The sequence below is a fragment of the Triticum dicoccoides genome, chromosome 5B (genome assembly GCF_002162155.2).
Source record: "Triticum dicoccoides isolate Atlit2015 ecotype Zavitan chromosome 5B, WEW_v2.0, whole genome shotgun sequence".
NCBI classification, from domain to species: domain Eukaryota; kingdom Viridiplantae; phylum Streptophyta; class Magnoliopsida; order Poales; family Poaceae; genus Triticum; species Triticum dicoccoides.
In genome coordinates this window covers 490,912,622-490,933,507 of record NC_041389.1, presented here as the reverse complement: position 1 = coordinate 490,933,507, position 20,886 = coordinate 490,912,622, and the positions used below count along the sequence as shown (strand labels likewise).

Sequence of the window (20,886 nt, the reverse complement as noted above, 5' to 3'; positions counted from 1 at the left end):
GTTGCGCATCAGGTGATGACGGGCCTATTGCTACCGCCTGGTGGTAGGATGAGAGTACAGGGATTGTGATGGGGACGGAGGGGACGAAATATCGGTAGCGAATGCTACGATGATTGGATACTGAGAAGTGACACACGTGTGACATGAACACATGGCAACTCTGAGCATTTTTTATGGAAAGTTTAGTAACACGAGGATGGCAACTTGTCAAGCATGGCAACTTCTTTTTGGATGGCAAGTTTCAGTTTTTCTTTATTTGTTTTTTTCTTTTCGGATGGCAACTTTAGTTGTAATAATGGCAGGGCCGGAGTGCTTCGTGCCACACATGTGGCACTTATCATTTAGTAAGGTTTTAGGGGAGAGGAGAGTTCTGGGAGAGCCTCATGGATAATAGAAACCTGACTCTTTTTATGAGTTGATGACAATGAAAGTTGAATTATAAAACTCATTACAATACTTTTTTCTATCATGCCATGAGATGGAACTCCAGGGTTCAACAAACTGGTAAGAAAATATATGTGTTGCGAGATGGGAAAATTCAAACGATCTTTGTTAAGCTTTTGATATCAAATGGAGTTTATAGGATATAGATAGTGGATAAAATTATATTACCTAAATTGGAAACAGGAAGTGTGCCCACACTATCTATTCGGACGCATGCTGCCCAGTTCTTCTCCTTTATGGTGCTTAAAATATCATCAGATAATCATTTTGTTGTTAGTGCGCTTAATGCAATTTTACTTTTCGGATAAGAAAACCAGTTTCACCATGAAAAAGATATTTGGGGTGTCATTCATTGATAAAAAGATACAATCGAAGCTAAAGAAAAGTACAGGCATCGATGCATGTTTAAGTCTTAGACTCTTTGTTGATTAATTATTATTGAATTAAATTATGTTTATCATTTTCAGGTTTAGCATCTGCTATGTTGTGCTCATCTATGTATCAATTAAACATTACAACAAATCAGGCCATTCTGATCCTAATTTCCTAAATCCTAGATCCTTTGAATCAAGACAACAAACTAGAACCGGCCCAGCAACAAGAGTGCCTGGCGGAGAAAGTTCGTCAATCAGGGGAAGTGCAAAAGTGTAGAATCATACGTGATCACCACCTGAAAAGATCTAAAGTGCAGTAAAATAGTTGCACCATACGATAAAGTGATCATTTAATTGAAGTAATTAATCATTTATAACTTGTTCAACATAATGCTAATATCTTATTGTATGAGTGGACCAGTTACACCATCTTTGTTCGTAGTCTGTAGGATACCATGTCTTAGAATGATTATTATTTGGGAAGGCAAGAGTAGTTAATGTGACATATATTTGTATCAATGAAAGTAATATGATTATTATTTGGGAAGGCAAGAGTAGTTAATGTGATATAATGAAAGTAATATGATTGTTCAATAGTATTTTTTTAGCAAATCTGGTCCACTATGAGACCTCTCTCTGAAATGGGATGACATCCATTATGTGATAAATGTATTACTCCCTCCGTTTTTATTTACTCTGCATATTAGAGTTGACTGAAGTCAAACTTCTTAAAGTTTGACCAAGTTTATAGAAACAAATATAAATACATATCATAACAAATTTATATGATGTGAATGTACATTCAATAATGAATCTAATGGTATTGAATTTTTATTGTATATGTTAATATTTTTGTCTATAAATTTAGTCAAAGTTCACAAAGCTTGACTTTGACCAAAGCTAATACGCGGAGTAAATAAAAACGGAAGGAGTACTTCTCAGTTCGTAGATGAAGCATTTTATAAATGGACTGCGTTGTGGTAGATTTTTGACTATCAACATTGCTTCATGTAAGTTATGTACTTATGTCATGTCTAATTAAGTATTATCAAAATAATACTCCCTCTGTCGCACAATATTTAAGACGTTTTTGCAGGCTATGTTAGTGGAACCGGAGGCTTGAAGATGTGTTGGCCATTTATTTGTTAAAACTTCATTTTATAAAGATGGGGTCAAATTGTATATGCAAACAAGAATTTTGCAAGGCAGTTGGGCAAGACTGTACTAGATTATTTCTTATATCCAGTGAAAAAATGACAAAGAGTGTACTGCTGCAGACCCAACAGGAGAGCATACAACAACTGATCCAATGAGCATCTAGATTGTAGGTTTATTTTGTTGGTGTTCTTGCAGCTTGACATCTGGCTGTATAAGCAAACTATAGAGGGAAAATGAATCGATATCATTAAATTTTTCACATAAAAATATTTCATAACCATTTTTTATTTATTAGAAACACCATCATATATTCATATACAAAACAAAGGTTAAAGTTACTGCCGTCATGAACAATCACACACCAGAGACCACTAGTGAAGATATATGAAGATATGAGTACTGAATTCATGCTCCAGTCAATTCATCCAAAAGTTCGAATTGATCGAGAGAGACGGGCAATATATTTCAACACCCCCCACACCCCCTCTTCACGTCTAGGCTTTTTTGTCCTTAGACGTGGGATTGGTGTAGACCACATAATCTTCTGGAAAAAAACTGCGTTCGTAGGGTCTTGATCTTGAGACCTTTTCGCTCTCATATCATTATTGAATTCATGCTCTAGCCAGTGTATCCTAAAGTCCGAAGTGGTGAAGAAAGACGGATATATTATTTCAACAACGAGAACTCGAGCCCATGATCTGAAGGAAAGCACTGCCGTGATGAATGATCATACCACAGACCACAAAATGGTAGAGACAAATACCGATACTATATACAGAGAATGGCGTTTTGGCTCCCGGGAGCGCTAGCTCCCGCATGAATAGTAAACTAAAATATATAGTAAATGTTTTCCAAACCTTTTGAATTTATTTATTTTTTGTAGATGTTCGTGTTAGTGTCGCAACCATCCTTGAAAATTTTCATGCGAAAGGAGCAGCGCTGTTTCGCTGGTGAAAAAAACAAATTTATGGTGACATTTTGGGGTAACACTTGGTGTTTTTTTTTTTGCACAGGCCATCTACAAATTTGTATGTAGCATTTGGATGTGGTAAAGAACACATATAATTTTTGTTGGAATGTTTTTTGACATTTCAAAAAATATTTTCGCGCGCAGGAGCGCGCGCTCCCGGGAGCACCAACGGATTTTCGCTATATACATAGTTAGAAACCCCCATTCGACTATTTTGCTCGGTAGGCCCTCCCAAGGCGGATGGTGGCGAGGGGGAGGGGGCGGTAAATCCGACTATCGTTGATTTTCGCAGTTATTAGCTCGCTGTGAACAGGATGCTTGTTATGAAAAGTCGGTAGAAATACTTAGAGCCATCGGATACAGATCCAAGAAAAAGGTTGAGCAAATCCTCCAAGAAAAATTATGTTTAAATATCTGCTACCCCTTACATGATTGTACTACTACACGTTACTATTTCTCAAAAAAACTAATTTGTGGGTGCCTGGAAAAGATCTGTATAGTCTGCCCCCTACTATATGCTACAGTATCAATCTAACATTCTCCCTCGCGACATCTACTGTCAACTAGTCAGCGGTACGCATACGTACACTTCTGCGTCGGCGGTGCAATCAGGTGACTAAATGCTCTTGCTCATCCGCTCCCGGAACCTCCTGATGAACATATCGGCAGCTTGGTCGATCTCATTTTCCATGTTGAACTCCAACCCCTGAACTTCCATGTTGCTCTTGATCACATCTATCACCGAGGACTCGTCGGGGTGGCCATCGCACCCATCGAGTAGCACATCACCAGCATCTTCATCGTCGTCTTCCGTGTAACAGCAATTGTCATCGTCATTGAAGATGGGGTGCAGCGTCCAGTCAGGGCATATATCACCACCATCTTCCTCTTGACAAAACATTGCCAATTGATGCTTAAGATCAACGATCTCACCGCCATGGATCGATGGAAGGGTCTTGTCGACCTTGTGCGAAACGACAGCCTTGTGGCAGTCCCCTCCCGCCTTCGCCCGGTCCGCGGCCGCCATGAGCGCGTGTATCTTGTGAGAGACCACGCCGACGGTGGCCATCCTGCGCCGGAGCGAAGCGAGGAAGAGGAGCCTAGCGGCGAGGACGCCGGTCTTGCTCTTGCACATGGTCACCGCCTTCTTCAGGACTACCGGGGCCTTGGCGATCTTCATCTTCGTTGCGGAGAGGTGGCCGAGCAGCTGCCTGTCGATGGCAACAGCTAAGGTGCTGCACTGCCTCAGGCTAGGCATGCGCAGATCACCCAAGTGCTGATCGAGATGATGAGACTGGGAGTCAAGCAAGGTGGCTTCAGTTTCATGGGCTTTGTCCTGAGACCCCTAGGATGTATTTATAGTCTGGTGCTAGCTTGGAAACCCCAAGCAGGCAACACTGTGCGGCTTTGCTGCCCATGTCATGATCAAGCTTTTTGGTAGTCCAAAGCGTGTGAAAATAACATGGAGAGAGAGCAATTTAAGCATGTGGACTGCGCACTATATTTGAGGGAGAAAACTAAAGCTGGGTGCGTGTGGAAGCAAGTTAAAGATGCAAGAAAAGCTAGAGAGATATGAGGTGAGGAAGGGTATGTCGAAAGTATATATTGCTCTGCTCCGGTTAGGCCACAAAGAACACTCCGTTGTTAATTCTTCTGCGCCATGCGTTGCTGCTGCTGCTTTTGTGACTTTGCGTAGCTTTCCTCCTCGATCCTGTGTGCGCTAAGCTTTGCTGTCGGTGCTCGTCAACACGTACGGCCCGCTACAGCCATGCAGCAGGGAGGTTGTTGGTTTGGAGTGGTCAAGCTAGGAGGGGCCGTACGTGCTCCCCGTGCGCGTCACTGTGGCGACAACCACATCAAGGACGGAAACACGGCCGGTGGGCTTTTAAGATTTGTAGGTCCGTGGACAGGAGATGGCACCCAAAAAATAGTGGTGCGCACAGAACTCCTTTATTGCCAAAAGAAGGAGAAAACATGGCGCAGATCAGCTGCTAGCTCAATTATTGAAAGGAAATAAGAAGTTGCTAGGCCCCCCCTTTGATTTGAGTGTGAAATGCACGAGCTAGGCAATCTCAGTTTAGTCAATTCTACAGGGATTAGACACTGTGCATTCCTTTGAGAACTTGCTGTGCATCCCATTGAGTAGAAGGGTTTGCTACATAATTTTTTGTATTCCCTTGGTTATAATTTTTATACGCGTGGTACGTTTGCCCCCCGGATTTCATGGGTTTGGGAATTTTCAAAAATCATATTTGTAGATTTCAGCAAAATTTAAAGAAAAAAATCTCACATGTACATGTAGACGGATCAACGTGCCCGTAAGTTTTATTAATGAGTTTCTTTATTTGGCTCTCATATTTGCAAGGGACCTTGTGCTGTGAAAATGAACAAGAATTAGCTGGAGGCCCCCTTGATTTGAATGTGAAACGCAGGAGCTAAACAGTCTTGGTTAAGTCAATTCTACAGGGATTAGATACTCTGCATTCCTTTGAGAACTTGCTGTTCATCCCTTTGAGAACTCGTGACTTATATGTAAGCTGAGCACCCGCGAAACGACACTTGGCTTAGACGGCATAAGCCGGTCCAAATGAAGGCGAGAGCTGTTATCCGAGTGCAACACTCGGCTTACTCTAACCTGTGGTTATTTGGTGCTTCGTCGAGTATGTTTCATACTTGGCTTCATTTTATTTTCATGTAGTGTTTGACCCCCGGATTTCACGGGTCAAGAATTCTCAAAAATCATATTTGTAGATTTCAGAAAAATTTGAGAAAAAAATCTCACATGTACATGTAGGTACATCAACATGTATGTAAGTTTTATTAATGAATTTCTTTATTTGCGAGCACCTATAGGTCATATATTTGTTGGATATTCTTTTTTTTTGTGTAGCACTCAAACGAACATATTTCTCATTAAATTTTGCATGTGTACTTAGCATAGATATATTTGTGAATAAGCCTAAACCTGGATATATGAACTCCAACATGTCTTCATCGTGAACTGACTTCATGTTCTTTTACGAAAGAAAAAATGACTTCAAAGTTGAAAACTCTCGTTAATATTGTAGAAACCTACTCACTCCGCCTCATAATGTAAGACTTTTTGCAAGATATCTTAGCTCACAAAATGGTCTTACATTACGGGACGGGGGGAGTACATAGGAAAGAGGCACTCGTATTACTTCATGTTGTTCTCACACTACTGGAATTTTCGAATTTCTTGAGTACCAAAAAACTCAACGAAACCCGTTTCACACTCAGCAGAGAGTTTGCTGCAGCGAAAAAAGTATATTTCGTATATAGGTTGCCGAGTACATTGTCAGTGAATCTCGGCAAAGATAGACTGTACGTCACGGAGCCGTTGAGTGCAAACGCCGTGCCACCTGGCACATGTTTGTCGGGTGCCTTAGCAGCGACTCTCGGCATATGCCTCATAAGCCAGGTTTTCTGTCTTTACCGAGCACATCCTGCCAAGTGCTCGGCAACTGCCGGCGTGTGCCGTGTCCTGCTGTCTGCCGAGAGCCACCCTCGGCTTACATGACTTTTACCGTGATCCCATGTTATGGTACTCGGCAAACAACAAAGGGTACTCGGCAAACAACAAAGAACTCGGTAACGACAATTTTTCCAGTAGTATCAGTCATATGCGAATCCGTTTCTAGACACTTCAATTTCAGAGATTATTAGGAGCGTGCAAGCGAGTTAATTAACAAAGCCCTCTTTCCCCGTGAAGAAAAAACGAAGCCCTCACACATAAAATAAAATGAAAGGCGCCGCTGGAGTGAAACCGGGGGAGTGGAAAGGGCGTTCCCTGGCTGCGGAAGAAGGCTATGAGTTATCGAGGAAGATATTTTTGCCCAACTGCACACCGTTGCTTCGAGTAGTGTTTGTAATGTACGAGTAATGTGTAAGGAACGGTGATTTTCTTAACGCGAAAGGATTAGTTGGTGCTTAAGGCTTTGGGCAAATTGGCGATCTTTCGCCGTTGTCGGGTGGTTCGTGCTGTCTACTTCCCTAGTTGTACTGCTTTTGGACCTCGTGGCCGTCGGTCTTCCACTTGAGCTGAAACTGCTTTGGTCGTCACCGTGGAGTCGGGAGGAAGATGTTTCTTTGCAACTTGCAAGCAGCTGGACACTTGTCGCTAGCTCCCGGAGACTGCCGGGTACGCGACTAGCCATGGCCCATGAGTCAGGCGTGTGACGTCCATGCGGGCACAGGATGCATGGTGAAGACGCTCACGGACGCCGACGTGAGAGCGGTGGGTATGCCACTATGCCGGTTGGTGCCAAAGAAGGCGAGGGTGGTAGCCAAGCCTGGTGGTGATGTGCATGCAGGCGAAGGAACCATGGGCATGGTGGACTCGCACCGGAACCACGAAACATGGGCAGCGATTGCACATGGAAGCTCTGCTCAACCGGGGGATTACAATATTTTGCAGAAAAAAAACAAACAGAAAATCGGAAGAATAAAAAAATATTAGTTTCTTTTAAGTGAAGTCTTACTTTATTAATCAAATAATAGTTACATCGTCCGCTAACAGTGTTATGATGAACTCAGGCGGCGCATCAACCCAAAGAGAAGGATTATTTGCACGTCCCCATCTAGCCAATTCATGAGCTATATAATTTGTCTCTCTACTACAATGCTCAATATTAACCCTCCCAAAATCACTAAAATACTACGACAATCATCAAGAACCGGCGCTGCTACCCTCGGTAAATGATGCATTGACATTTAAAATTTGCTGTCAAGGGAGAAACACCGGCCACTTGTTGACTTTAGGCGTGTTTTGGATCTCCGTTGCACGAACAAAATTCAGAGCTAAAGCAAGGGCCGCCGGCGCAGTTCTTTCTGGAGACAAAATGTCTTCTCCACGAATGAATTGACATCGTTGCCACCGAAGGTACCGACACACCGTAGATATGAGCTCCGGCGACTCCAACGGTCCAGAATACAATCAGAAGTCACATAGGATAAACTCCATGACCTCTGCTCCCGACCGACCGATCATACTAGCGAAATTGATATCTGGTGCGTGTGACCCCGAGAGAATCCCAAACGGCTTTTGATCCAGTACAATTAAACGTCATATGAAAAATGTTTTCTGCCCCAGCTTGACGGAAAGGGCAATGAGAAACCCTTTCTGACCACGCCCTTTCGGACCTGTACCTTAATCTGGCGCGTTAGACCAACTCGGCCATATCAACTTCTCTGATTTTTTTTAAAGAAAAATTAGGTCTACAAGTAGCATAACTGAAAGTATCAATGAAGCGTGGAATGATTGCCATGCAAAGTCGAGGTAGCTTCGAGTAAGGAGGAGCGAGCCTGGTGCACTACTTTCAGCTCGTAGCACCGATTTCAGTGTACTTTTCTTTTTTTTTTCCGGTGAATTTCAGTGAACTCTGCAAAGATCAAACTAGATCCCTTCCTGCAAGAACTATTTTTATCCGTCCCCACCCGAAACGTCAAGTGTCATTAATACATCCCTGTCCTTTGTACACGAGAGCGCTCACGTCACAGGGTTCACCGCTACATGAGAGCACAGCTTCATTCTTGTCTTCTTGCTTGAATATTTTTTTTCATCATGCGCAAAAAGAGTTCAGAGACAATAACAACAACACAACAGCAAGCAACAATATACCGTTCCTGAAATTAAGAGTCACTTTACCTTCCCCGCTGGTTGAAGCAAAAAAGGACATAATCTTACACCAATTGCTGCCACATCTTGTGGATGTGGGGCGAAAACCTTGCATGAATTGACATAGTATTTGATGACATGGAAACTAAGTTTTGATGGAAAACGGTGAAACCTTGGTTCCCCAATCTCGAATCCCCCCTTTCAAAAAGCCAATCTACCACCTGAGACCGGTAAGGCGGCCCTCTTGTGCCCCCTCCATCTCTGCCGATTCCCTCACAAGCCACCTCCTCTCTTGACGATTTTTTTCCCTCTCCGTGACCCCTCCCAGTCCTACTCGGTTGCCACCAACTTGTGTTCCTATGGCATGAAAAATTAGTGGATCACCACAATTTAAGGGAGCATTGGGATGGGAAAATCGGTGAGAGGGGACGAGGAACAGAGCACGGGAGGTGAGACAGTTCAAATTTCATTCATTTGCAACATAATACATCAAGGTCACAACTCTAGTATTTTTTCTTCTATAATGTCTTTTTTAGAATGTTTGGTACTCCACTTATACTACTCCTACGCATTGGACCCATCTCGTGACCCAGACCCAATTTACAGAACACGTCATATCTACCCACACCCCAAGTATTACCCACACTCTGACGCCATGGCAACCCCTTCACAAGAGAGCTCATATATGATGCTATATATGTCAAATTGTTGCCCAAGCACACATGGCGTAGTGGGCTTGTCCAGTTCGAGGGTCTGTTATTGGTTGGGGTTACCGGGTGCTCCTCCGTTTTTCTAGCAATATTTTTCTTTAGGTTTTATTGCTGTCCTCTGATTTTCAGTTTTTTTGTTATTCCATAAAACCACAAATATTTTAAACATACCGACCCTTTTTAATTACATGTGAATATTTTTAAAAGTGCGTGAATCTTTTTAAATGTTACCACTGTTTAAAAACGTGTCAACGCTCTTAAAAATGCATGAATCTTGTTTTAAATGCATGCACAATTTCAAAAAATTGCTTACATTGAAAATAATAATTCATCATGTATTTAAAATATGTTCGTCGTGTATTAATTTTATTATTTTAAAAATATTCATATTTATTTTAGAAGATATTTATGTATAAAAATTATGTTATAAAGTTAACATGATAAAGAAAAAAGAAATAAAAAGGCCACCAGGCAGCTTCACCAGCGGGTGGCTTCTACTCGAGAGCCCAACAAAACCGGTTGGGCTTCTACCGGAGAGGAGAAAGCCCATCAAGTCCCCATCCATCGTCTCGTTCCAACCAAACCAAACCCTCTTGGCTTACTGTGCTCACGCTCCCGGCGGCCTCGACGAGCCACCAAAATCCGCCCCTTTTCCCGCCGCACGGACCCTAAACCCTAGCCCGGTCGCCGGCGCGGCGCCGGAGATGATGCAGCAGCAACAGCAGCAGCAGCAGCAGCCTCTGCCGCCGCCTCCGCCGCAGCACCCGCCGCCGCAGCCCGGCGGCGGCGGCGGGGACTTCTACCGCGGCCCGCTGCAGCCGCCGATGCGGCAGCTCTCTGCGGCGTCATCCACCAACCTCGCGCCCGACTACGCCGGCCACCCGGGGCCCCAGCAGCACCATCAGCAGCAGCAGCATCAACAGCAACAGCAGCAGCCGCCGTTCGACGGTAATCACGCCTTCTCTAGTTAGGGTTAGGTCCATAGGGGTAGACTAGATTTGTTCTAGTAATTGTGGTATCGCTCACCTTTTTTTCCCCGAAACTGCGAGATGGAGATTCTGCTTGGAAACACCCGTAAAATCTGTCAGATGCTCATGGTTTCGTGCAACTTTTTACGATATAAATATTCATATTGCAACTAGATATTAATTTTGATTCAATTCAGCCTATGGGGACAATTTTGGAGCTAAGAGGATGCGGAAGCCTGTCCAGCGACGAACAGTGGACTACACGAGCTCTCTCGTCCGTTATGCTCAGGTAATATTTAATTGTGTTTATCTTTGAGAAGTTATTATATTTTACGATATAATGTCTTCAACCATGTCCAAGGGAGACACAAAACGATACAAATGTATTGTGCAGCTCATCAGTTTGTATTGTGCAGGCTCGCATGTGGCAGCGGGATGCAAGGGACAGATTCACGTTGCAGCCAACCGCAGCTGCTGTCCTGGATGTACGTTGCCTGCTACCCCTGCATGTGATAATATGTTATAAGATATTAGTTGTGCTATACTGAAGATACTGTTTAGTCAGAAATGCTGAAGATATTGGTTTCTCAAAAATACTGACGATACTGCTTGCAATTTGTATGCATTTTGTACTTAAAAAACCTCCTTCTGCTTCCAAATTTGTTCATTTTGGATCCTCTACCTTTCATTTCAAAGCACCAATATCTGTGATATATTATCCTTTATTATCTCATGGTTGGAAATATACTGAACAGTGTTCATAGTTAAGATTCTTTTTTTTGCGACATCGTAGCTAATATTCTGGTATAAATAACAATGCTAACTAGTGGATGCATCAGTTGATTTTGAAGTGCCATTTTAGATTTAGAGAAAGAACTGTAGTGTTGCCTTACAAATGTATAATAAACATGATAGAAAGTTGATGTTCTATGTAGGATGCCTATCAAATATTGTTTCTGATAGTTTAGTTTTAGAGAAAAACCGTGTTGCCTTACAAATGTATAAACATGATAGAAAATTGATGTTGCTGTGTGGATGCCTAACAAATATTATTTCAGATATTTGTGTTCTTGTTATTTAGATTCATAAATAATTGTAAAAAAAACTTGCATAATAACTCTTCGTTTTGTATAATCATTTTCATGTTTTCCTTATCTGGCTGATTGGATGTTTTTTCCTAAATAACTAAATGCCGAGGTGTACATGGTATATTTGTGAAGCAAATCTTCATATGGTGCAAGTGCAGCTATATTTTAATGCAATTTGTTTGAAACAAACCTTTTAATTTAGAAAAAACCTTCTCTTTCATCTCATAGTTATCTAAGATAATCTATGGTTCTTCCATCGATGCCAGGCCACTGCTACTGTTGAGTCTTGTGTTATTTCATCAATCAACACACTAGTTTACTGGATGAAATACAGGCAGACCTTATCACCTTAATACTGCCCTGTTTCTGGATATGGTGAATTGTGAATGAGCCGTCATGTATGGGCAGTATGCAGTTTGTCCCTAGGAAGGCTTGTTCCATAGTGGTAGGCAAGACAAGTATTGTTTTGGTTAACAAGTAATTCCTGGGGTTTGGGTGAACTGTTGATTCTTCCAGGAAGAAGCAGTTAGGTAACTCCCACTTTATAATTGATGAATGCACTCAGTAAAGAAAAAGAACACCTGTTTACTTGTGTTTCATTTTGGCTTTTCCTTTTTAGACATGAAAGTGGTGTGATTTTAGTTGTCACTTGGCTAGTTGGTTTTGGATCTGATCCCTCAATTTTAGTGCTGATTTTGTTCCCAACTATATCAGTTACCATCTTCAGTAATAAAATTCTTATGTATGAGTGTTATTAGTGGAAATTTTCGAAGTTATATGTATTTACTACATCATGAATACAAGATTATACCTTCTGCTATTTCTTATTGAGATATACTGATTAACACCGTTATTGCAGATGTTGCCTTCTGTTGCATACCCAGACAACCCCTCTACAAGTTTTGCTGGGAAATTTGTTCATTCATCTATCAATAAGAACCGGTGCTCCATAAACTGTGTCGTGGTGAGTTAAGTGATACCCATCTCTATGTTCCTGATGCTCTAGCTGCAGGCACCTACTGTTGCATATCTCAAAAAAAACCACTAGGTCATGGCAGCAGGGTTACATGAACTGAAGATAGATGCGATTCTACATAATATGCTTATTTACCCTACTTGGCATTTCAGTTTTACTTGACTTTGACTTCCAAGATAGAAGTGGTATCTGTGAGCCTGATGCCCAGTTTGAAAGATACATGTTAATCATATAACAGGAGTCACAATACTAGAAGCTAATTCTTCAACTACTTTATAGTGACTTTTTTCCCCTTCTGACATCATGCACTAATGCACTTTGTATACAGTTGAAATATTGAATGGGTGATTGGAGGTATTGTGGTCACCAACATTGGCTTGCTGCATTTTCGAAGCTTCAAACGTACTTGGCTTCTAGTAGTAGCAAGAAAAACTTGAGAACATCAATCCTGGCAGAATGTGTTCAAAATTAAAAGAATAGTTTTAAGTGTTCACAAACACTAGACCGTACACAGGGCCGGGCCAGCAAAATCGGAGGCCCTGTGCTAAACATTAAAATAGGCCCTACCACAGTAGAAAAATAGAATGATAATAATGTGTAGGTTATACTGTGTCATGTAGCAATGGGGTGGATCGAGAATCTTATCCATTCAACGCTTGGTTGCATAGTTCTTTTTCAGATTGAGTTAGATTTATGGTCTCGGGATGAAAACATGACCTAGCTAGATGTTGGAACACTAAACATCTAGTATAAAAAAGATGGAAAGAATAAAATTAACTACAATGTATTGGTAAAATCAAAAGCCAAAACTGAGAAGATGAAAATAAAATAAAATTAGTTGAACTCACAGTCAAAGCCGCCAGTCCTTAGCCAATTGAAAAAGGGTTCCATCATTTGCCAAACTCGAACCGCTCACCTGGGCTCAGCTGCTGCCGTCTGGTGCTCAGCTTCTGCTTCGGTGTTGCGGACGAAGAGTCACAAACGCAGAAGAGGTGCAGGCGCAGCCTGGATCTGGATCCTTTTTTACGTCTGCTTGAGACGAACGATTGGACAGGGATTAGGCTTCGAGTGATCAAGCAGCTGCTTCCTTGCGTATCGCGCGCGCAGCCCAGAAGCCCACCTCACCGAATTGGTTGATTGATTGGAACATACAACTGGGCCAACTGGACTCCGAGTTTGCAACTGAGCCTGCTTCTGTAATATTACTTTGCAAATCAGGGGCCCCTAGGAAGTGGAGGCCCTGTGTGGGCGCACAGGTTGCACTCCTATGCGCCCGGACCTGACCGTACATACTGAGCTCCCTTTTCTCTTCAGATCTATTGCCATCTCTATCTCCTTGTTCTAAATGTGCTACTTGGTTTGAAAATCTGATGTGCATGAAGTAGCTGTATGGTCCTTAAATGTTTGAAATGCCTAACTACCTTCACTACTTGGGTAGTAGACTTATTGTAGGATCAACATCATCACATGCATTAAAATCTGTCACCTAGGTTGATGGAAAATTCCAAATTCCCATGTTTTTACACTAGTTAGTAGATCAGCTTGACAGCTCCATGCCAGTTTCTATTTCGTTGTCATCTATGTGAAAACTTTCCTGAAGGTTCTATTTTGGTGTTATTTTTGCTATTTTTTACTTTTTTCTGGTCTGGGTCTAACATAGTGTTATTTCTGGATAAAGTGGACTCCTACGGGACGCCGGCTTATTACTGGATCACAGAGTGGTGAATTCACCCTATGGAATGGGCAATCTTTTAATTTTGAAATGATTCTTCAGGTATTTCACATTAGCTACTGGTGCAGTTACTAGTGTCTTAGTTAACTTGACTTATTTGGTGTTATTAATTTGATAAATAGGCTCATGAACAAGCCGTGAGATCAATGATTTGGAGTCACAATGAAAATTGGATGGTTACGGGCGACGATGGTGGTGCAATAAAGTATGCTGGCCCTTTCACCCTGTACCATTGCTGAATACTGCCCCTTAATAATGTTACATTGTTTGACTTGTTAACTGCATCCTTTGAAATTTGAATCCTTTCCAGGTATTGGCAAAGTAACATGAACAATGTCAAAGTGAATAAAACTGCACACAGAGAATCAGTCCGTGACTTGAGGTGATGACTGTGCTATGTTCTTTACTTTAGATGTACCAAGTTAATGTTCATTCCCTACTTAAACACATACTTTAAACAGCTTTTGTAGAACAGACCTGAAGTTCTGTTCATGTTCTGATGACACAACCGTGAAGGTTTGGGACTTCGCAAGATGCCAAGAAGAAAGATCCCTAACTGGTAATGTTGCTAAACTTTTCATTTGTGCATGTGCTACTTGATGCTTGCTTTTCTGAAGTTACATTGTGGTATTAACTTTTTGTGTGTGAATTAACCTGAATTTGCCTTCAAACTCAGCCAGGCCATGGTTGGGATGTTAAAAGTGTCGATTGGCATCCCACCAAATCTTTATTGGCTTCAGGTTAGTCATTATTATTGTTAGTTTAATAATGGGTTTATTTGTCCAGAGCTCATTTGTTTCTGTGCTATCCAGGTGGGAAAGACTATCTTGTAAAACTCTGGGATGCAAAAAGTGGTAGGGAGCTACGTTCATTGTAAGTATTTGTGTCCCTCGTCTTATGTTGCAAACCATGAAGTTCTGTGGCATGGCATCACCTGATCAGCTATTTCTGCAGCCATGGTCATAAAAATATTGTGCAGTGTGTAAAATGGAATCAGAATGGGAACTGGGTTTTGACTGCGTCTAAGGATCAGATTATCAAGGTCAATAACTTTTACCTTTGTACCCTGTTATTATTAACTTCTTACTTTTCCCTCTGAAAGAAGAATACCTAAATATGTTGGTAGCTTATTAGTTCTGCTGATGTTTTACACATACTTGTGCTAGTGAGAAAGACTTGAAGTTCATACTAATAGTGCCCAAAGTTTGATACCAACTTTTAGAACACACTTAGGCGGTTAGGCCACGTGATCCGAAAAAACTAAGCTTCCTAAACCTAATTAATAATCTATCATGTCCATTAAGTTATGCTTCATAGTTGCATAGGGAACAAACTCTTCCTCTCATCCTAATGGAGTAGTTTCCGTACTCCGTACTTAAATTGCATGTGCCTTCAGGAACTTAGTGTGTCTGCCTTGTTCTATCTGTCTCTTTCTATCCAGTAAATTAATCCATGATATATCGGGCAATTCCTCACTTATTATTGTGAATGTGTTTTGTGCAGTTATATGATATTAGATCCATGAAAGAACTTGAATCCTTCCGTGGGCACAATAAGGATGTAACTGGTTAGATTCTCATCACAGAACTTCAATTCTATGTTTCTTACCTACAAGATTAGATATATTTTCAGACCAATGACTTAACGTTACAAAGAAAATTATAATGTCCGCTGCCCTTGTTCGGCATGGTTGTGTTATTTGATTTACTCTATTTATTTCTGCAGCTTTGGCATGGCATCCATTCCACGAAGAATACTTTGTTAGTGGGAGCTATGATGGTGGAATCTTTCATTGGTTGGTCGGGTAAGAAACACAAATGGAGCCATTGACATAATAATTCGGACTGGCCTGGCAGTTTGTTATCACAATTTCAATTTGGATCGGAACTCATTTTACTGTGATTTGTTGTGATCTACACCTTTGATAGTCATGAATTGAATATATAATAATTCATATCATTGTTTTCATATTTTTCAAGATAATCTTGAGATTCCCAGTTAACAAAAAGATACTCTAGTTACTATTTTGTGTTGCTTAGAAATGATATCTCAAACTGATGAGCATATTTTTCATTGTTTTTGGCAGCCATGAAGCCCCACAAATTGAAATAAATAATGCACATGACAATAGTGTGTGGGACCTTGCCTGGCATCCAGTGGGCTATCTACTTTCCAGGTACTTAATTTACAAACTATTACTTTCTGAATTTTAAATCTTAATGTATGTGGCTGATCATGTGCTTGTGGGTTATTATTTTTCTGATGTACTACAATAATTGAAGTTCTGGGTTTGTCCTAAGTCAAACTTGTTTAAGTTTGACCAAATCTATAGAAAAGTATATTAACATCTACTCCCTCCGTCCTAAATATAACTCTTTTTAGAGATTCTAATATGGACTACATACGGTGGAAAATGAGTGAATCTACACTCTAAAATACGTCTATATTCATCCGTATGTAGTCCATATTCAAATCTCTAAAAAGACTTATATTTAGGAACGGAGGGAGTAGAACACTAAATTAGCCTCATGAGATTCTTTATGAAATATTTTTTGTACTAGGTATATTTGGTTATTGTAGATCTCGCCACTTTTTCTGTAGAGTTGGTCAAACTTAAACAAGTTTGACTTAGGGACAAACCTATAAATTCAATTATTCTGGAACGGAGGGAGTACTTATAGTTGTAAATGTGGATATAGAAACATGCTGATTGTAATGTTTGATTATTTCTTTTAACTGTATCTGTATCTGAACTATTCAAACTTCCATTTCATGCTAGTTCTTGTAATAGCATTTGTTTGGACTGATATCTTGTTATTTTCTCTCAGTGGTGGCAATGATCATGCTACAAGATTCTGGTGTAGAAACAGGCCTGGCGATCTTACCCGTGATAAATTCAACAGCGGACAGATCCAAGGTTGCTTTGATTCATTCTCAGCTTGTTTTGTTTTTGGTTTGAGTTGTGAAAAAAAGATGGGTAATGAATGCATGCCTTCTGATTGCATGAAATAGTTAGCTAGAGAATCCCATAAACATTACATACCAGTTCATTTTGTCTCTGTCTTTGGTCCTCCGGGTGTTGTTTGGCTTTCTTTTCTTGATCTGGGCAATAATTTGAAAATGTCAATTTATCAGGTTATGGTGACCAACACTCTGCTTTTGCTGGTCGATTCCAGATGCCTGAACAAACACCTGGGCCATTTGCTGGTACAATACCTGGCATTGGTGTTGCAATGCATCTTGATGGATCTGATCATGGAGAACAGAGGCCATCTATACCTGGTCTTCCACCTGGCCCGCCTCCGTTGCCACCAGGTCCTCATCCATCTCTTCTACCCACTGGGCAGCAGCAACACTATCAACAGATGCCTCAGCAGCAACATTCTCAATTTCGGCCACCGCCTCCAAATATGCCACCGCCAGCACACATTCTTCAACATCAACAAGGACCTCGATCATCACTTCCTCAGCTTCCATCAATGCCAGGTTCCATGCCAGGGCCATCACCAGTGAACCCACCGCTACCACCCATGCCACACCCAATGGTACTATTCACCGATACCTTTTTTCTATTATTATTTTCAGAATTTCTGTACCACTTTGTTTCCAGTGAAAAGCAACATTCCTGTACTGTCATACACGGCGGTTACATGGAAAAATTTGCGTACTTAGTTTTTATTTATAATAGTTCACTATTAGACCCTTTTTAGTCAGGTGTTGCTTGGCTGTTTTCCCTTCAACATTGAACACTCTTTTCATTGAAGCTAGAGCGGCAGGGTGCCACGCTACTACGATATGCATTATAAACCCAAATACATTTGAAGTTTCTGTTACATCTTTATTTAGAATGTGAATTACATTCTGTTCCATTTATACTGGCTCTTCTGCGCTGAATCCTTGGAACTACTGGAACGATGGCTGATATGTTGGTTTTGATATGTACAGGCAATGCAAGGTTCGTCAACCCAGATGATGCCTCAAATGCCACAACACTTGATTGGCCTGAACCAGACTCATCCGGGTTCCATCCCTCCCGGCAATATGCCTCCAATGGGCAGCTTCCCGAACGGAATGGGAAACATTCAAGGTTCCTCAGGTGCTTCTGGCATGCAAAACTTTCCTATGGGCGGTATGTACAACCGGCCTCAGGGCCAGATGGCTCCACAAGGACAGATGTCATCCATTCCTGGTCTAGGTTCTTACCAAGTAAGATTCCCGTCGCATGTTAATGGATTGTTCTTATCTAAATTGACTTGCTCAGGCCATGATATGTTGTTTAAATTGTTTATTCGCACTGGTGCTGTGGCTGCCGTATTCACTCAAGTGTGTCATTGGTCTTGCAGCCAGGGATGGGCAATGTTGGCCTTCCACCACCGCCGCCGCAGCATCCTCCGCCTCGCGGTGCACCACCACAGTGAAATCATGTAACTGTACAATGCTGACAGGGAGAAGTTTTCTGTGCCACATCATTGTAGGACCAGTAATTTTATTCATCGAGCAAGTTACTTGATTTCCGGCAAGCCTCATTGTAAAAACCAGTAATCTTATTTGAGCAAGTCAGTATAGGCTTTACTTTCTGGCAAGGTTAAATATTTATCTTGGTTTTATCTAGCCAATATTTTGTTCTCCTTAGCCCCGTTTTCCGGCTTGGACACTTGTTTCTTGCCTGATGCAAGAGCCATCCTGAATATTATGCATCCGAAATGAATTGATCATGTCTCACAATGTTACTGCTGTACTATCTTTTTGTTTTACCGAAGCCTTAAATATTGGACATAATATGTTTACATATCTTTGAATTGTTTGGTATAAAAGGACAATCTTCATTCCGTAGTGTTTTGGGATGGTGATCCACCTAGTTTCATCTTGCTGCATGTTGTGAACGATATGACTATCTTATAATTTTAGTGAAGTGCGCTAGATGATGTTTCCCATGAGAAGAAGAAAAACATAATGTGGTGCTTCTTGAACGACTACAGAAACCGCACAGCATCGAAGCAAGACCTGTGTTTGCAAGAGTATAGTGGCATCAATGTTACTAATAACATTATCTAGAAGAAACAGACTAAGGCTCCCTTAATAAGAAGAGTATAATGACATCAATGTTGCAAATAACATTAGGACGGCATATGTGGTGAACGTTTAATGGGAAGGGGTTAGCATTTGCGAATGTTCTAGATGGCAAGTTTAGTTTGGGGTCGGCAGTTTGTTTAGAAATGCATGGCAATTTCTGGAAAAACAAAAATTTTGTGACAAAAAACGTGGATTTGCAATCACCTACCCTGTAAAGTAACCACAAAGAAGTGTTTGCTGGGAATCAACCTGTGGTTGAGTTGGTTAGATGGACAGTGATATTCCCAACCCACCAGGGTTCAAATCCTGGTGCTCGCATTATTCCTGGATTTATTTCAGGATTTCCGGCGATGCGCTTTCAGTGGGAGGAGACGTTCCCGTCGACGACGAGGCGCCTACGGTGACTTCGTAAATCTCAAGATGATATGCCGGCTCAGTCTCTCGGAGGTGCTCATAGGGGTAGGGGTGCATGTGTGCGTTCATAGGGATATGAGTATATGCGCGTGTATATGAGCGCTTGTGTCTGTACTAATGCTCAAAAAAAAAGAAGTGTTTGCTTGCCATCTCCTCCCGGATGCTTATCATTACCATAACGTTATCTATGTGTAAAGAAACATTATCAAGAAGAAATGGACTATACCTCCCTTAATTGGACATCGTTCTCGCCAATCTCGCAAAGATATCTAAGGAAAGTGCATGACTAATATGATAAATTTCTTCTTTGTTTCTCCCCAATAATGCCCATCCTCCTATAGACAGTTGATATGTTGCCTTGCTTAATGTAATAGCCTTTTCCATGGTTGTTTTGGTTGCTCCATACACATAGTTGCTTGCAACTCCCCCCATGTCCTTTTGCTTCCCTTTTTTCATGGCAAGAGATGAAAATCAATCAAAGACACCGACCTTTACAAACGGTTCCTCATGGTGTAACTCGTTTTCATTTTAATTTTTACTCGATACACAATGGAACTATTTTAGTCAAAACAAAACAGCATTGAAATGTCTCGAATTTAGCTGAAGATAAACTCAAAACAAAACAAACATGCGGAGGATGACCTACTTCTTTAGACATTGTCCGAGCACGACTAAAAGATATCACACCGGCAATAAAATCATGTAAAAGTAGCACCTAACATAGCACCAATTACAAGGCTTCACAACATTCAGCTCCTGTATAGGAAGCTATCCCCTTGATATATGTTCTTATTGCCCTGATAGCTTTACGGGCCTCTATGGGATTACCACAGGATAGCATCTCAGTGATCCTTTGACACTGCACATGTAATGGCCTCTCGTGGTGTCCAATGTGAGGCACTAGAGCGAGATCGCATTCTTGAGAACATGGCACGCTAGCTCAAGCATGCTCTTTGTGGAGTAGAACCTAGTGATGTCCACTCTCCATCTTACATGGTAGCATCACATTCGCTGAAAATGCGAGGGGTTTCTGGAACAATTCATGTTTGTGCACTGCGGCGGTATCTATATTTGAGGATGAGAAGCAAAGGTACTTGAATTAATTCACTAGTAAAAAAACTACTTTACGTGAGACACATTAGTCCCGGTATGTAAATGAACCGGCACTAATGTGACCATTAGTGTCGGTATGTAAATGAACCGGCACTAATATGACCATTAGTGTCGGTTCCAACGGCTAGGCGGGTGAGCATCATTAGTCTCGGTTCGTGTTTTACCTATAGTACCGGTTCGTGGCACGAACCGGAACTAAAAAGATGGTGGCAGGCTGGTGGCAGCTTG

General features: G+C 41.4%; 2 protein-coding genes across 2 annotated transcripts; one reads left to right on the top strand and one right to left on the bottom strand.

Moving 5' to 3' along the window:
• Positions 1-3,323: 3,323 nt before the first annotated feature.
• Positions 3,324-4,260, bottom strand: LOC119305868. The gene has a single exon (XM_037582271.1). The coding sequence runs from the start codon at positions 4,202-4,204 to the stop codon at positions 3,563-3,565; it is 642 nt and encodes a 213-aa protein (XP_037438168.1). The 5' UTR covers positions 4,205-4,260; the 3' UTR covers positions 3,324-3,562.
• Positions 4,261-9,891: 5,631 nt separating this feature from the next.
• LOC119311072 (flowering time control protein FY-like) lies at positions 9,892-18,796 on the top strand. The gene is made up of 18 exons (XM_037586701.1): positions 9,892-10,242; positions 10,460-10,551; positions 10,679-10,747; positions 12,210-12,314; positions 14,005-14,100; positions 14,181-14,263; positions 14,369-14,440; positions 14,520-14,617; positions 14,739-14,798; positions 14,871-14,931; positions 15,013-15,100; positions 15,562-15,625; positions 15,784-15,862; positions 16,145-16,234; positions 16,887-16,975; positions 17,194-17,603; positions 18,004-18,264; positions 18,402-18,796. Exons 1-18 carry the CDS (start codon positions 9,999-10,001, stop codon positions 18,474-18,476), a joined length of 2,136 nt encoding a protein of 711 aa, XP_037442598.1. The 5' UTR covers positions 9,892-9,998; the 3' UTR covers positions 18,477-18,796.
• The last annotated feature ends 2,090 nt before the right edge of the window (positions 18,797-20,886 follow it).

Bases quoted from the DNA above. Each gene is read 5' to 3' on its own strand.
- LOC119305868 (XM_037582271.1), bottom strand. From the start codon at position 4,204: ATGCCTAGCCTGAGGCAGTGCAGCACCTTAGCTGTTGCCATCGACAGG.
- LOC119311072 (XM_037586701.1), top strand. From the start codon at position 9,999: ATGATGCAGCAGCAACAGCAGCAGCAGCAGCAGCCTCTGCCGCCGCCT. The intron at 10,748-12,209 runs GTACGTTGCCTG...CCGTTATTGCAG, and splicing joins CCGCAGCTGCTGTCCTGGAT to ATGTTGCCTTCTGTTGCATA. The intron at 14,264-14,368 runs GTATGCTGGCCC...AATCCTTTCCAG, and splicing joins GACGATGGTGGTGCAATAAA to GTATTGGCAAAGTAACATGA.